Below are 16,484 nucleotides of genomic sequence, written 5' to 3' on the forward strand. Positions count from 1 at the left end.
TTTGGTTAGAGTCATTAGATTTGTTCCTCTGTTTTTTAGGGTGTTTCAATTTTACAATTTTGCCCTTCTTCGCCTTCTTCTAATACTTCCTCCAGTCCTTTTTACTTCGCATATTAGAATTGGGTCAAGTCAAACATTAAAAAGTTTGACCAAATCTATATTTAAAACTATCAACATTTACAATTGCAAATATATACTATGAAACTACATTTCATAATGAACCTAACAATATTGATTTGTCATTGTGAATGTTGATACTTTTTTCTATAAATTTTGTACAAGTAGAGATAATTTGACTTCATACAAAAGTTATATGCAGACTAAAAAGGACCGGAGGGAGTACAATATGACACGCATTTTGATGCTCTTCAAAGAAAAAAAGAGTGCAAATTTCAACCCAGGTCCTTTGATATTTGTCAGGCTTTTTCTATTTTGAATTTATTATGGATAAAACATCTTCTTCAGTTGTTCTAATGTACAAGTACAATTTTCTCTTGAATTCCCCCTCCCCCCGCCACCCCACTTTTTCCCACCTACTCGCTTTAGCACCACCAGAGGCGTCCGTCAACAAAGCCCATTCAGCCCCAAGGACGGTGGTGGCAGAGCACTTTTGGTGCGAGACGCCCTACTGTCATCACCATGGACTTGACTTCATCGCCAAGAGACACACGCATATCAATGCCGAAAGAGAGAAGCGACACCCCTAGGTGACGCTGCTGCCTGTGCCGGAGTGCTTGACCCACACAACTGCCACCAGTGGACTCTTGACCAACACGCGAGCGGGGTGCGATCATCCGTGCAAGGCCTTCAAATCTAGACCAGGAGGTCGCCACCGCCGAAGCCACGATGACATCAGATTCACCCTTCACCCCTCCCTTTGCTACAACAAAGCCAAGAGGAGCCACCACCGCTGCCTGCCGTAAAGCTAAACGTGCAGCCTCACCACCCAGGGTCGTCGCCTTGGCTTCCAAAGCCGACTCTTCGCCACAGTAAGAACACACGACAAACATGGACATGCAACGTTTAAGACGGACCACACACGAAAACCTCCAGCACTGGGTCAGATCCTGATTGGATCCAACCCCTCACCGGTGGCACTGGTCGGGAACGGGGATCACCGGCGTCCACAAATCACCCGCCCGCCCCATCGGGACAACGCCAACACATGCTAAGCGGTTAGGGTAGCAGGCCTCTAATGCCAACCAGGCCATCGGCACAGCACGACCCCGCTGTAAAAGGGTTGTGTTGTGCCGGCCTGAAGGCCTGGCCACAGGGATCGGTCCAGCACGCAAGTTATAAAAGGCCACCTGAGTTGCTTTTTGGCCTTTCGGGCCTTTTATTTTCTAAAACTTCAGAAGAATACAGGAAATGTAAAATTTAACAAAAATATTGAAAAATCTAAAAAAAATAGAGAAAAAAACATAGTTACAAGTCGGATGGGCCATTGTGTCGCGTCGAGTCATTCCAACACGAAAATTAAAGGGGCGTGCCATGCCCGGCCTTGCTTTGAAGGTCCGCTTTGTTCCATGGCGGGTCGAAGGCTGGCCCGGTCCTTTTCAATCGCGTGTTGCTGATGGGCCCGCTTTGTTCCATCAGGTCAGACAGTTGCTTTTTTTTTGAGGGATTCAGACAGTTGCTGTTGGGCTCGGGCATGTGTACCGGGCCAAAATTCCGTGTCTGCGGGCCGGCCCGCGTGGCAACAGAGGACACACCCAGAGACCCCGTCACCCATGGCAAATCCTAAACGGCGCCCGTTGCGCCCGTTTCTTCGCTGCACGCAAACGGGCGCATACCCCCCGCGCCAGGCTGGGCCGGCCCATTTCTTCTTTTCTGTTAAAACTGCATCAATCAAAAAAGCGTGAGTGCAGTGGTTCGAACTTGGGATGTTTAGTTTAGACATCAGCGCAGTTACCACTAGGCAAAGAACCACTTGCTGTTTGCAAACCTCTTTTCCCTCTTTTATTGTTTCTCCAGGTCGCGAGATTTTTTCTCCTTTTTCCTGCTCTTTTCTCATTTCTCTTTTCTTTATTCCTTTTTCTTTTTTTCGTAGATGTGCAATTTCTTTTTCAAATTTGATGAACCTTTATCAAATCGATGAACTTTTTTTAAAATTCGATGAAAAATTTCAAATTCCATGATTTTTTAAAAACGTCAACAATAATTGAGAACCTGAACAAAAAAGTATATACGATGAGCGATTTTCAAATATACACTGAACATTTTTTCGGTGTACGATGAACAATTTTTAACTACACAGCGAACATTTTTGTGATATACATTGAAATAATTTAAAACATATTTATACATTTTTTTTGATATAAGATGAACAACTTTTATACATTGAACATTTTTGTAATATAATCTGAACAATTTTTAACTACACAGTGAACAAATTTGTGATATGCACTGAAAAACCATTTAAATACCCATTGAACATTTTTTATGTACACTGAACAATTTAAAATAGTGAACAAAATTTGAAAAAGTGAACAAATTTGGAAAACTATGAACACATTTTGAAATCACGAAAAAAACGAAAAATACATTTTTTAAATTTCCATGAACTTTTTTCAATTTCAATGAACTTTTTCTAGATTTCGATGAACCTTTTCTAGATTTCGAAGAACTTTTTTCAAATTCGATTATTTTCTAAAAATTTGATGAAGTTTTTCCAATTTTGATGAACTTATTTTCAAATTTGATGAACATTTTTCAAATTCGTTGAACTTTTTTAAAATTTGAACACATTTTTTTGATATTGATGAACTATTTTACAAAATTGATGAACTTTTTAAAATCAATGATTGTTTTAGTTCGTTAACCTTTTCAATTCGTGATTTTTTTGAAATCTGTGAATTTTCAAATTTCGTCCCGAAAAAATTACGTTTCCCAAAATCTGTGCGCAATAAATAGCGCGACTTTAATTATTCTTAACTCATGCGCGCTGAAAATATACGTGATCGATTGGTTGCACTAGTGGTTAGTCGACTGGAACATGTACTGGAGGTCGCGTGGTCGAATCCTCACGGTAGCAACACTTTTTAAGGGTATTTTTTTTGTGGTATAGAAGCCGTGTCGTGGGCCGGCCCAGCAGGGGCGGCTGTGAGCGCCAGCTTCCTGAACCGGCGCTTAAGGCGCCGGTTAGGAGCTCCCGCCACCCATCCCCAAATCCAAGCACAAGCACCATTACCGCCGGTCGCCGGAGCCCTGCACAGCCGTACCTGCGCCGCCGGCCGGCCTGGGCCAGCCCCATAGAAGGGCCTCGCGCAACGAAGAACCAGCACCACGAGCTCGGGGCGGGCCGGACCTGACCTCCCACGTCACCAGGGCGAGCCCGCCGCCGCCGCAACGCCGCAGATCGCCACACGCCACCACCGGATCCCGCCCACGGCCGCGCGCGGGAGACGATCCCCTCCGCTACCTTTCCCGCCCGCCGCGGCTTCTCCGGCGGCACCTCAGGTGGCGGGAGCGCGAGAGGAGGAGAGAGGAGGGCCGGCAGCGAGGGTTTTCCCGGTGTCTCCCGAGGGAAGGGACGAAGGGGTGGTTGATTTGCAGCTCCGGCCGCCCGCGTGATTGGAGTCGACTTACTCTGAAGCTGTGGTATTTGTCTCTGTCTATCCACAATGGAAGCTCCAGCTCCAGATTGGTCCGGGTTACCAGCGGACATATTGATCAGCATATTCCAGTTGCTGGACTGCCCGGACCTCCTCCGATCCGCCGCCGTCTGCACATTCTGGCAGAAGGCATACTCCACGGTCCGCCGCAGCGGCGTCTACCCCAGTCGCCAGACCCCCTGCCTACTCTATTGCACCGAGGCCGCCGGTGCGAAGGCTCTTGGCATGTACAGTCTCTCCGAACGGAAGGCCTACTCCATGCCCCTCCCTGAACCTCCCATCAGCACCTGGATTGGTTCATCACATGGATGGCTAGTCACCATCGATGAGAAGTCTGACCTGATGCTTCTCAACCCTATCACCGGTGACAAGATTACACTCCCTCCTGTGACAACCATGGAGCATGTTAAACCTATCATAAACGAAGACGGGATTCTTAAAAAGTACAAGCTGTCTTTCTATGACGGAGAGCTTCCGAGGGTGGAGGATACACCCTATGCATGCCCTTTGGATAGGTATGGAGATCTGGTCTATCTGAAGGCGACTTTGTCGTCCGATCCATCGGCAGGGCAATGCACTGTCATGCTCATCCATCAGCCGTACGCGCAGCTCTCGTTTGCCAAAGTGGGAGATGCTCACTGGAACTGGCTCCACATGCATAGTTTCTACGCAGATTGCATACACCATGATGGCTGTTTCTACGCAATGACTGCGGCAGGCGCAATTGATGTGTTTGATTTGAACGGACCATCTGTCGTCCACAGAAGGATTTTACCAAATCTAGTTCGGATGGTCCAGAAGTGCTACGTTGTTCAGGCACCATGGGGAGATGTCCTCCAAATCATTAAGGAGGAGAGTTTGGATCCTGAACAACCAGATGGTGAGACGTATGTCACTGCTTATGAAGTGTACAAGGTTGATTTTGTTGAGCTGAAGCGTGTCAAGATGAGAGGGATAGGTGAATATGCATTGTTTACTGGGAAAAGCACAACATCTTGCTTTAGCGCAAAGGATCATCCAAGCTTGATGGCAAACCATCTATATTTTACTCATGATGATCACGATGAATTACTCAGCGGCAAAGATGATCCACGTGACATAGGAGTGTACGACTTGGAAAATGATACCAGAACCAATTTGGTTGATCCTGAACCCTGGCGGACGTGGTTCCCTCCCATATGGTTCACACCCAATCTTGCAAAAGCAGGTATATTTCATTTTCAAACAGTACTTTTCCTGATATTATTTTTAGTATTTTGAAATCTGCTTCTCACAGAATAAGAGAATTGCACTTCTAACCTTAAGTGTGTTCCCCTTGTCTGGGTCTGTATTGGATGTTCAGAATAGCTTCAGCATTTGGTTATGTTGGATTTCTTAAACCCCTTTGGCTAAGATTACCATGTTAGTCATGTGTTGTTTTTGCTAAATGACATGAAACGTGATGAGGTTTATAGGTTGGCTTTGATACATTTTTTATGATGTTGTGCTTGTCTGGCCAAGTGTTATAGAAGAAACGTTGCATTCTCACCTAACAAATAGGCTATCATGAAGCCGCCAACTCATATTGGGGAAATAGGAAACTATAAAGTGTGAATAGTCTCCAGACAGATGCAAGATAATCTAGATCTAATTGACAATATCAGTGTTATATTTCCGAATATGTATGGAGTAAATAATACTTATATGGATGGCAGATAATCCAGAATTCTGGATACAATGGACAAATGTGCGTTAACCCTTTACAGTACTGCCATGATCACACACAAACTCCATACGATAACTATAAAACAAACTAGGAAGAATATAAAAGATGGTGGTACGTATCCTGTGAAAATGGGCATGTTTTGATAATGTGAAAATACAATAAGAAAAGCACACGTGCAAGTATCTTAAAATTCTCAAAATAACTCTCATACTTTGTAAGGGCGTTTTGTACATTCATGCCAATTTGAAACTTCAAATCCAGTGTACTTTGTGTGCTACAGAAAAGAAAACCGAATGTGAATAGTGTACTAAAATTAAAACTATGCTTTGACACTATTGGCCTATTTTGTCTTGTTTTGTTTTCGTAAAAGGATTTCTCTTTCGAGAAAGTTTGCACGGAGGTGCTATATGCTCTTCCACAATAGTACACTTTTGTGAGAATTTGTATGTGCTTTTTAAATGGTATTTCAAATTTTAGGAAAGATGTGCATTTTCGCAGGATATGTCCCACTAAATACATTGGGGGTTAAGATGATTTAGCATACCATTTATGTTGTCTGGCCGGGTAAGAAATTCATGTAACAAAATAACATTTTTTTAATGTTAAGCTAGCCTTTTTTGTTTCTTCTTATTTTGAGTTTTGTTTTCCTTTTCCATTTGCTTAGAGTTTCTAGATTTGTGCCCCTTCGTTCTCTTTTGCTGTTTCAATTTGTGCAGTTTTGTGCCTTCTTGCCGTTCTTATTCTAATACTGGACAATATTATAAGCATTTTGGTGTTGTTCGAGAAAAGAGTGCAAATTTCAGCCGATGGTACCTTTAATATTTGTCTTTCCTTTTATATCCAGTTGTTCAAATGTGCACCTCGCTGTTATTTGCATTTTAAGTTTTCTTTGATATTTGTTCTGATTATTATCTTTGTTTTCATTGGAGAAGTGGTTTACTAATAAGTACAAAAATTGCAACCGAATGTACAACAACATTTGACATAAATCACACATCTCATTCTTTAATCTTTATATATTCTGTTCTCATAGAAGTTACGTTAATTCTTGTGAACTGCTAAGCTGATCATTTGTTGACTATTAACTTAATTAGGCTTAGTAGCCTATCAGGGCTTATAAATGCACTTGCACGGTTACACCACATGTGATTGACTGATCGTGTACCTGTTTACTCTGATAAAATCTCCTTGTTAGTTTTTTCTTCTGTTTAACATGGAACTGAATTATCGCGTGGATCCGAAAAGAACCACCTACTGCTGTAGATTAAAAAATTGTAGGAATGCTTGCAATCATTGTAACGATGGAAATATGTTTATTGTCGTGTTATGTGTTACTTTGCATAGTCCATGTCTTCATGCTTGCTTGAAACAATGCAACCTTTTGCCACATTCTACTTTACAATAAATACAATTTGCATGGAAAATTCCAAAAAAAAAGTTAACACTAGAATTTGAGAGAAGTGCTCATATATCATATTATTATATTCTGGTTAGTTGCTAGCTCATTTCCCTGTCAGACTGTCACCTAAAGGTAGGCCATTATGAATCAGTCGTTTTTACTATTTTCTCCTGTGGCAAATTTTAGCATGGTCCCTCTTACCTGACGCAGTGGTAAAGCTGCTGCCTTGTGACCATGAGGTCACGGGTTCAAGTCCTGGAAACAGCCTCTTACAGAAATGTAGGGAAAGGCTGCGTACTATAGACCCAAAGTGGTCGGACCCTTCCCCGACCCTGCGCAAGCGGGAGCTACATGCACCGGGCTGCCTCTTACCTCCCCTTTTCACATGAGAGGTAAAAGTACATAATAGATCTGAGCCATTGATTTGATTAAATAGTGGTCTGATTTACTCTTACCTTCTTACCTCATGTGAAAAGAGGGAGTAAGAGGGAGCATGTTAAAATTACTCTTCTCATGTTACATATATGACCCTCTCTCATTTTTGCGATTTAGCCACATGTTCTGTTAGTACTTCATTAACCTCTTATTCCGCGAGTGTCGGTCCTTAACCCAATGCGTAGTCTCTTACATATTCTGCCTTTATTTGAATGTATGATTTTATATCAAACACAAAGAAATTATGTTAGCTCTTTTATGGTACCCTGATACTCCGAAAGCATGCATTGGAGTACCAGGCAGATTTGGCAGTCACACGGAAGGGCAACCCCATCATTTCCCAAATGGTACAAAAGGGTATTTTTGGACTTCTTCTCTGCCATTTTGATAGAGCCCACAGCCCCCTGGTCCTGCCCTTGCTGTGTCGTCGTGCCCTAGCACGCGCCGCAGGTTATCCAAGTTCGACTGGCGGCGCCCCAGTCCCCAGGTCCTGCCCTCTCTGTGCCGTTGTGCCTCAGCACGCGCTGCCACCATCCCTGTCAAGCGTCTTCGGTCAATCTGCCACCCGACAACAGGTTCCCCCCCGTCGAGCAAGTTCCCCAGATGAAGAACTCTTAGGAATCTTAGAAATTATATATGAACTACATGCCAAATTGGCGTCAAAATTGCCATCGTTTAAGCTGTCAGCTTGCTTTGTGCACAAATTGTTGAAGAGAACAGATGTGCTTCAGCTTGTGCAGAAACTATCAGCTGCGGCATATCAGATTAAGACGCAACAGTGGTTGTTTTAACACTTACCGTGATGCTCTGACACCGTCCCTAGCAGACGTGCGCTCATTCAGAATGCAGAATTGTCTTTGTTTTGCCATCAATCTTACCAACAAAGGTTAATCCAATATGACAACTCTGTTTTTTATATGATTAAGCCAAGCTGCTGCGAATGAATTGCAGATTCCGAGCTTTGATACCTTTTCATAGAAGAAAAGAAGTCAACTTATAAGACTATACTGACTACAACATTTCTTACATGGTGTGTTCATAAGAATAAGAATGAAAATTTGGCCTTCACTGTGAGCCTCCCATGGAATCCTTCCTTGTTCCATGCTGAATTCTGATTGCATTTTTCTGTTCTGTCAGGGCTGTTGGCCTTTTTGTTTGCCATATGGATTTTTTTAATTCTTTTGGTTATTCTACAATATCTACTGCAATACATGGAATCCTTGATCGCCTCTTATGATGATTTAAGTCATTTACAATTTAACCCTGTGAGTCTAATAACACTGATCTTACACATTCTAATATTTTTACTTACCTACAGATGCCATGTGCGCCTGCACCCAAGGGGTGTCAACTTCTGCAAGTACAAGCGTGGTAACAGCAAGCAGATGAGGCCAGAGAAGAAGATCAACAACTAGAGTGCCACCAGTCAGTTTAATGGACCTGTTAAAATCCATCGTCGTGTCAGTGTTTATGCTTGGTTATCGTCTCTGGTTGTCGTTGAACCTTATTTACTTTGCTTTCAGCCTCATATTGCTTTGGTGATCTTTGAAAGAAAATTTGTATCATGAGTATGATAAAGGTAGATGATGTTGCTCCATAAATTGTGGTCATTTTCATCCTGCTACAGTCTGCTCTTATAAAATGTGTTGAACCGGTATGGGCCCAAGCCCAACTTCTTATCTCTTAGGGCCCAAGCCCATGTGGAGGTGCTGACCTAGAATGGGGCATCCAGCCCTCCCGTTCCCAGAAGAGCCACCACACACGAGTGACACCTCGCGCGAGTCACCAGACACCATGAGCTCTCCTATCTGAAGGTACTCCCCCTCTCATCTCAACATGGTATCTGAGCCCAGCGATCGTGGGGCCTAAGGAGACAGCGGCGATGCCCGGCGAGGCGGTGGCGGATCCGGGAGGCGCAGCATGGCTGCGCAGGAGGTGCTCTGCGTGGCAGAAGAAGGAGAGGTGGAGCTGATGTGCTGCGCGGCAGGAGGAGGCAGCTGAGGAGCGGCTTTGGTCTCCTCAAGAGTGGGCTGTGCTGCGGCTGCTGCTTGCTGTGTTGTTGTGCGTGTGTGTGCAGGGGACGGGAGCTGGAGAACTGCCGTGGGTGTTGGCTGCTGTTGGAGGCCAAGATCATCTGGAACTATTGTTGTTTGCAGAGGAAGGAGAAGAGGCTGTTGTTGCTGCTGGAGCTGCTGCTGGGCATCTGAGTTGCTGGGCGCTGCTGCTAGCCTGGGGGTGTGAGCTGCTGCTAATTGCTGAAGAGAAAAGGGGAAAGTGCAGCTGTAAGGCTGTGTTGCTGAGGGTTGCTGTTGTTGATTACCGGATCGGACATGAGTGAACCAACTGGTCTTGCTGAGGCTTTCGAGGCTTGCTAAGATCCTCGCTAAGTCCAACTCTAGGGCCATCGTTCCTCGACAGGAAGTGGCTCGGAAGCTCAAAATGTCACCCTGGACATGAAGCGGGATGGGGCCACAAATTATTTGAGTTGGTCTAGGAGGGCATTGCTGGCTGTGGAACAGAAGGAACTTGATGGGCACTTATTGGGTGCGGTTGATGAACCAGGAGACAAGACTACCGCGGAGGGAAAGAGGTGGAAGGTCATAAACTCCGTGCTCGTTGGCTGGTTGTTGAACTCAGTGGTGCCCCCCATTGGACGCTCTGTGGAGGGACTATCCACGTCTGCCGAGATATAGAGACTTTATCCGCCCAATACTCAGGCAAGGGTAATTTCATGCTAATTGCTCAGATTGAGGGGAAGATCAGTCGGCTGCACCAAGGTGACGACATGTCAGTAGTGGCATATGTGGTAGAGCTGCAGGCTTTGTGGGCGGAGCAGGATAACTGCGATCCTCTGGAACTCTATGATGCCGCTAGCATCGAGTCAGGGCGCAAGTGGATAGCACGCAGGCGTGTGTTGAAACTATTGGAAGGGCTCAGAGGTTGCTTTAATGGAAGGGGACATCCCTGTTGCACCAGCCTCTCCTGCCAACTATTGAGTAGACTATTGCAGCAATGTCTCAAGAGGAGGTGAGGCTATCTCTTGAGCATGCAGACATGAAGGCTGTGCCGGCTTCGACATTTGCTGTCACTCAGCGCATGGAGTGGGGACATCCCAACAAATGTTATGTTTGTGGGGAGATAGGTCACTGGAAGAGGGAATGTCCAACTCATGGCAGAGGCAGGGGATACACACAGAGGGGGGGACTGGCAGAGGTAGGCATGCTAGAGGCAGATGTGGATACCTAGGGAACTCAGGGGGGTCAACTTTCTAGGGGTAGAGGTGGTTACTCAGGAAACTCAGGGGGGTGAGAGGGCACATATGGTAGTTGAAGGGGACACTGGGACGTCAAAGGGCAAGGAAGTTGACGAGGCTGCCTATGGAGACTTTGCTCATTGGGCCTCCACTGATGAAGGTAATCCGACAAAGGCACCTCTTACTCCTAATGAGAATGCTTCAGAGTGGGTCCTAGAATCTGGAGCATCTAAGCACGGGTAATTCCTGTGTGTTTGAGTCTTATAGTCACTACTACAGGATGCTGCTAACGCGACACTGCGATCAGAGACCCTTCGAGAAACTGTATGCGATGCAATAATCGCAAACGGTGGTGTTAGAGAACCATCAAAAATGTGCAAAACGTTTGCGATGATGGATGCATCAAACACGGTTCAGATTTTAATTACATGTGCGATGCAGGGCATACGGTTCAGTTCAATTAACTGTTTGTGATGAGGAGTAACAAAAGAAACGGGCAACCAGATGAAGGCGTGTGCGATAAACGGCATATGGTTCACTCAGATGAACTGTTTGTGATTAGGCAACACAAAAGAAACAGTCAACCAGATCAAGGTGTGTGCGATATACAACATGCGGTTCACTCGGATGAACTATTTGTGTTGAGACAAGAGAACAGAAACGGTTCAATATAACAAGATGTGTGTGATACGCGACAAACAGGTCTGTAATCAGAATGTGTGGGAAGACCGATAATAACACATGATTCCTGTTAAGAAACCGTGTGTGTTGTGAGCAAACGATTGCTGGTATACAATTGTCAGTGATTGATGAAATCATCACCGACGGGTTCCCTTGTTTAGTCCGCGTGCGATGTGATTTGCTCTGTCTACATAGTATCAACATATATACTTAAAAAGACAGCATTGCATAACCAAATTAAGCATACAATTAGACAAGTGACTACATAGATAACATTTTCACACAACAAAGTAAGCAATTACATGCATACTAAACTAGGAGAAACAAGGATCTAATCAGCTACTTCTTGTTGCGACGACGCTTGCCATTGCTCTGCTTCCGGCTGGATCCCTGGCCGTTTTGGGGGAGACACTTCCTCATGTCAACGATCCTCCTGTACATGTCGTAGCACGTGTACGCCTCCTTGGCCGCGTACTGACATGAGCTTTGTCGAGTTTCTCCATCCAGGCCGAGTGCCAGGCACGCTTGTCATTGTTGCAGGAATCCTTTATGTCTCTGTAGTAGGAGTCGATGATGGCCTCGACGAGGTGAACTGGTGAGTCCTTCTCATGCTCCTTGTTGCCCCAGATCTTGTATTGGCCCTGGGTGTCGACAAGATTCTAGCAGGCAATGCCCAAATTCTTGAGCACCTTGACATTGTTGGTGATGTCGACCGTAGCAAACATGTAGTGGGGGCTGTTGACAAACCTGGCAAAACGCTCGCAAGGCCTTGTGGCCAGGCAGTAGTGGTAGACGAGGACGTGGTGGCCCACACACATCTGGGCAACCGCGACCTTAGGATGAGACCCGACACGAGCGCGGGTGTGCTCGATGTCGAACCCGACCACCTTGTACTTCTCATCGGCAAGCAACAACTCCATGATGCGGATGGAGTGCTCCACCCAGACCGGGTGGTTGGTGTACACCACCGAGAGCTCCTCGAACCTTCGGTGGGTGTCCACCATGGCATGGATGGTGAACTGCTGCTCGTCGTCGGCAACCGCTCGGAGCGCCGTTGGAGCCGCGCAGGATACTATCTAAGAATTTGTCATGGTGGGTGTGCTTCTTGCAATGGTAGGGCGCGATCGAAAGGTTGAAGAGAAATAAGGGTTAAATAGCCGCTGTAACAAATTGGGGCCAGCAGGCCTGTAATCATCACGTCTTGTCACGGCGTTCATAGCGAAGGATTTTAGTGCACGCTTGACAACACCGCACCGCAATGAGGATTCCAGTGCACGCTTGACAACACTGCACCGCAGTTTGACCACACGTGGGCTCAAAGAGGCGCCAAATGTATCGTCGGTGAGCCTGTTCCCGCGCTACCGCGCAAGCTTCCCGCCCGGCTTGGTTTGCCACGCGTAGGCTAGAAGAGGGACAAATCGTGGGTGTTTATTGGCAAAAGGCTTTGTAAAAACAAAGTGTGTGGAATGACTTCGGTCGTAAGTTTACCCGTGGGTGATGAGATCAAAGTTACACAGAAGGGTGATGATGGACACTCGAGTGCAATAATTAATTCTGCGCTCTATAGGGCACACGGTGGAAGAAACCAACTGTGTGCAATAATGTCCAAGATCGCAGTCGAGATAGCTATACAGATCGTGTGCTGTGAGATCGACAAGGTAAACAGATTCGAGAATGGTTAATAAAATCAAATCTAAGACCATTGCATATTAAGTTTAAAATAGTGCTACCAATATACAAGTCTCATATGATGCCATTTCAACGATTGTACCACAAAGGCTCAAAATACTACAAGGTTCAAATTCCAGAGTTATATGTCTCAAATTCGAAGATTACAAGGTCCAAACTGATATTAGGAATGAAATTCAGCTCATCAGCTGCAAACGCTCGCGTTGATCCGCTGAACATGGATATCAGAGAGGTTCAAACTAATATTACCACTTCTAAGTCTGGTATCAAAATCTCAGAACTTTTGCAAATGGGTCAGCCACTGAGAAGTCATGTATGGGGTTGACACGATGAGTTCCGATTACTCTGTCATCAGAAGTTCCAAAATGAAATTCAGCATTTTTGGAGCCTATTCCATTCTGCCGCAGGCGCCGGCGCTGATCAACAAACCATTCATTTTTTCGAAATAAATGTAGGGCAAACCTCATTACCTTCAGCACCCTTGCTCTGACAACAAAGAACCTGGCGAATATAATCTCCGGTAAGGTCCCTCAGTAAGAGTTCAAAGTAATTTCGGAGAGATGCAGATCTAGGCATTCGACGTGATTGTTATATTGTATCACATTATCCACCACCAGGGCTAATCTTATCTGCAAAAGAAGAAAACGTGTTAGTGCCTAGATGCAGTTTTAAACACTACTACAGGCCTATTTGGTTTGCAGGATTTGTAAAATGCACTAATATGCCATCTTCAATCTGACATGATTAACATGGGCATTAACATGCCATCTTCGATCTTCACAAGATGTTGGAGTGGATGAAAAGTTCCCTAAGAAAACTAGTACCGATGAATCCAAAGGAGAAATGCATATGGATTGTAACCATATGGATCAACCATTGTCATTGTAAACTTGGAAAAGGAGACATGTATGTACTGAAATCCTCCAAAAGAATCCTTCAGAAATCGTAGTACATTGTCATTGTAAACTTGGAAAAAGGTGTCACAAATTGAACTCCCTTATGGTTACATTTAACAGGAAAGGAACATCACCTCGATATTTAGGTTCTCCAGGCACGGAAAGCATCTCAGGAAAGTGACAACTTGCTCCAGGTTGGGCCGATAGATTCTAGTGCCAAGACCTTCACTATGCGCAGTTTCGTGGTCAGGCTTGTCGGAATCATTTTCTGAATGACAGATGAACAAACATCTTCAAAATTAGAAATAATGTTAATTTGTAGAAGGATAGGTAGAAGGCAGCTGTTGTACCGAAATGGGTGTGGATCCAATAACAAGTTCGGAGTATTTGTGAGACGAGTAGCCCAACACCGTCAATTTCAGCGCAGAAATGGCATTGATTCTTGTTGGACCTACTTGATCAAGTATAAGTAATCTCTCAAGTGCATGTGTGTCCTCAATGACCATACCGTGGTACACATCTTGTGATGTCTTCCTGCCGAACCAGCAACACACATAAATAGTCCGGAGAGTCATGGAGGTGATGTGGAATGTACTCAACCCATTGATCGCCTGAAGACGAAGGTACCCGAGTGCAGTACAACCATGGAGCAGGCGCTCCATGTCACCATTTGAGAGGCAGACGGTGACGAGCTCGAGCTGCTTCAGTCGTGGTAGAATAAGAGCGGGTGCGTCATTAAGGGGGGGAATATTTAGTTAAAGCAGGGCAATAGAAAAGTGTATTGGTAACTAGAAGTTATTAGGTAGGAATATAGTAAGAAAAGGGAATAACAGTTGGTTGCTTAAATACTACACAATTCATTTAACATTGTCGGGTAAGTCAACATGCAGATAGTTGAAAAGAAAACTTACTTCAAACAAACTCAAGACAGATGATTTTGTCGGGGAAGTTAGCATATATCTCATGACCATGCCCTTTTATGTGCAGTCCAATTTTAGTGCCAGCTTTCAGTACATAAAACTTAGAAATTTCTTTCCAAAAGCCAGTGCCAAAATAGGAGTCACCACGTTCATCAAGTCTTACAATAGCAACGATTGTAAATCCATGGTTTGTGTGCAGTATGACATCTGTGCAACCTTGATCTATGTAAAGGGAAAAATTGTGCACTACATAATCTGTTGCATAGCAAGGGATGCGCTACAGAAAATGGTAGGATTGTTAAAGAAAATATGGTAACATGCAAATATGGGCCCAAATTGAAAGAACTATACATCAGTTGAAATCGAAGGATAAAAATCTATAATTAAACAGATAGGGTAAACATGATGTCATGGAAATATGAGATTAATCAAAAGAACAATACATCATTAGTTTGCCTAATATAGAAAGAAGATGGTAAAAAATCCCCTTTGACGTATATGGTGCATGTGGCACCTTTTATCCAAATGTAGCAATATTTAGAATATCTTCAGGAAAGTAGGCCATGCCAACCGATTTAGGGTGAGGTTGAACATACCGCGCACATGCTCAAGTCATGTGGTACGGTGAGATGGAATCTCTGGCGGAGGTCGCAAGGTCCTGATGTGTCGGCGTGCTGTACAATCTATGAATGAAAGAAAACCCTCAAATCAACATGAATAAAAATGAATTCACGGCGATTCCGCCAGGTGATTAAAGGAGGCAAATGAACTGGGATGAGAGAAGAGATAATATCTCATTAGATTAGTTACCTTGTCGTCCATGAGAAAAAACCCTCAGTACGTCAGATTCCCCAACCAAGCGGAGCTGGGTCGACCGCGAGCGACGTCGAGAAAGTCGATGGCGATAGGCGGCGGCAAGAGGAAGTGTCGAAATGCGGTGGGTTTGCCGGCAGCCTGGCGGCGGCGGCAGGCGTCGAGCTAAGTGGTTACCGCCGTGATAGGCAGTGCCATGCATAGACGCGGAGGAGCTTCTGCAAGTGTGAATGGGGACCGGAGGCATGAGGTGGCGGGCGGGGGTGAGGGTTTTTGTGACGTGGGATGGCGAGGGTTTTCTTTTTTCTTTTTTGAATTGGGTGGTGAGGGTTTTCTGTCCCACAAAGAATTTCAGAGGCAACTGTTTGCTAGGAAAACCGTGTGTGATTGACGCAAGAAGCAAAACGAAAGTCATTGCACACGGTTCCAATTTTGGCAACCGTGTGTGATTGAAGCAATAGGCAAAATGAAAGTCATTACACACGGTTCCAATTTTGGGAACCATGTGTGATTGACGTACTACCTCCGTCCTGGTTTATTGGTCCCCTCTGTAATTTGTACCAAATTTTGACCAAATATTTGACTAAGAAATGTTTATGCATGTCACCAAAAATTATATCATTAAACACTATGTTCAAATACACATCCAACGATATAGTTTTTGCTGACCTGCACTAACATTTTGTCAGTTAAATCTTTGGTCAACATTTAACACAAATTACAAAGGGGACCAATAAACAAGGACGGAGGTAGATTCCATCAACCGAACTGATTGCATCCATATCCCACAGTTAGACATAAGTAAACATAGATTAAACATACTCAGACATAGATAATAAGCGTACACGTACACAAGCATAGTTCAACCGTCATTAAGCATGCTCAAGCGTACATAGTTCGATCCCACATCTCATCTCACAAGCCTGCACAATCCCGAAGCTTCTCCATGTACTCGGCGTACGCGCCGTGCTCCACCCTGGAGCATACTTCTGCTTGAAGGAGCCAACGTCCCATCCTCTTGCATGCGCCAGAACACTTTGATACGCGTCATGAAGCTTGTGGTTGCAAAATGGGCATCG

At 44.7% G+C, this 16,484-nt stretch overlaps 1 protein-coding gene across 1 annotated transcript; it reads left to right on the forward strand.

Moving 5' to 3' along the window:
• The first annotated feature begins 3,623 nt into the window (after window positions 1-3,623).
• Window positions 3,624-8,607, forward strand: LOC123158219 (putative F-box protein At2g33190). The gene is made up of 2 exons (XM_044576298.1): window positions 3,624-4,821; window positions 8,472-8,607. Exons 1-2 carry the CDS (start codon window positions 3,624-3,626, stop codon window positions 8,540-8,542), a joined length of 1,269 nt encoding a protein of 422 aa, XP_044432233.1. The 3' UTR covers window positions 8,543-8,607.
• The last annotated feature ends 7,877 nt before the right edge of the window (window positions 8,608-16,484 follow it).

This window comes from Triticum aestivum, chromosome 7B (assembly GCF_018294505.1).
Source record: "Triticum aestivum cultivar Chinese Spring chromosome 7B, IWGSC CS RefSeq v2.1, whole genome shotgun sequence".
Taxonomy (NCBI): Eukaryota; Viridiplantae; Streptophyta; class Magnoliopsida; order Poales; family Poaceae; genus Triticum; species Triticum aestivum.

Excerpts from the sequence above, each read along its gene's own strand:
- LOC123158219 (XM_044576298.1), top strand. The coding sequence starts at position 3,624 with ATGGAAGCTCCAGCTCCAGATTGGTCCGGGTTACCAGCGGACATATTG. Across the intron at positions 4,822-8,471 it reads ACCCAATCTTGCAAAAGCAG|ATGCCATGTGCGCCTGCACC; the intron begins GTATATTTCATT and ends ACTTACCTACAG.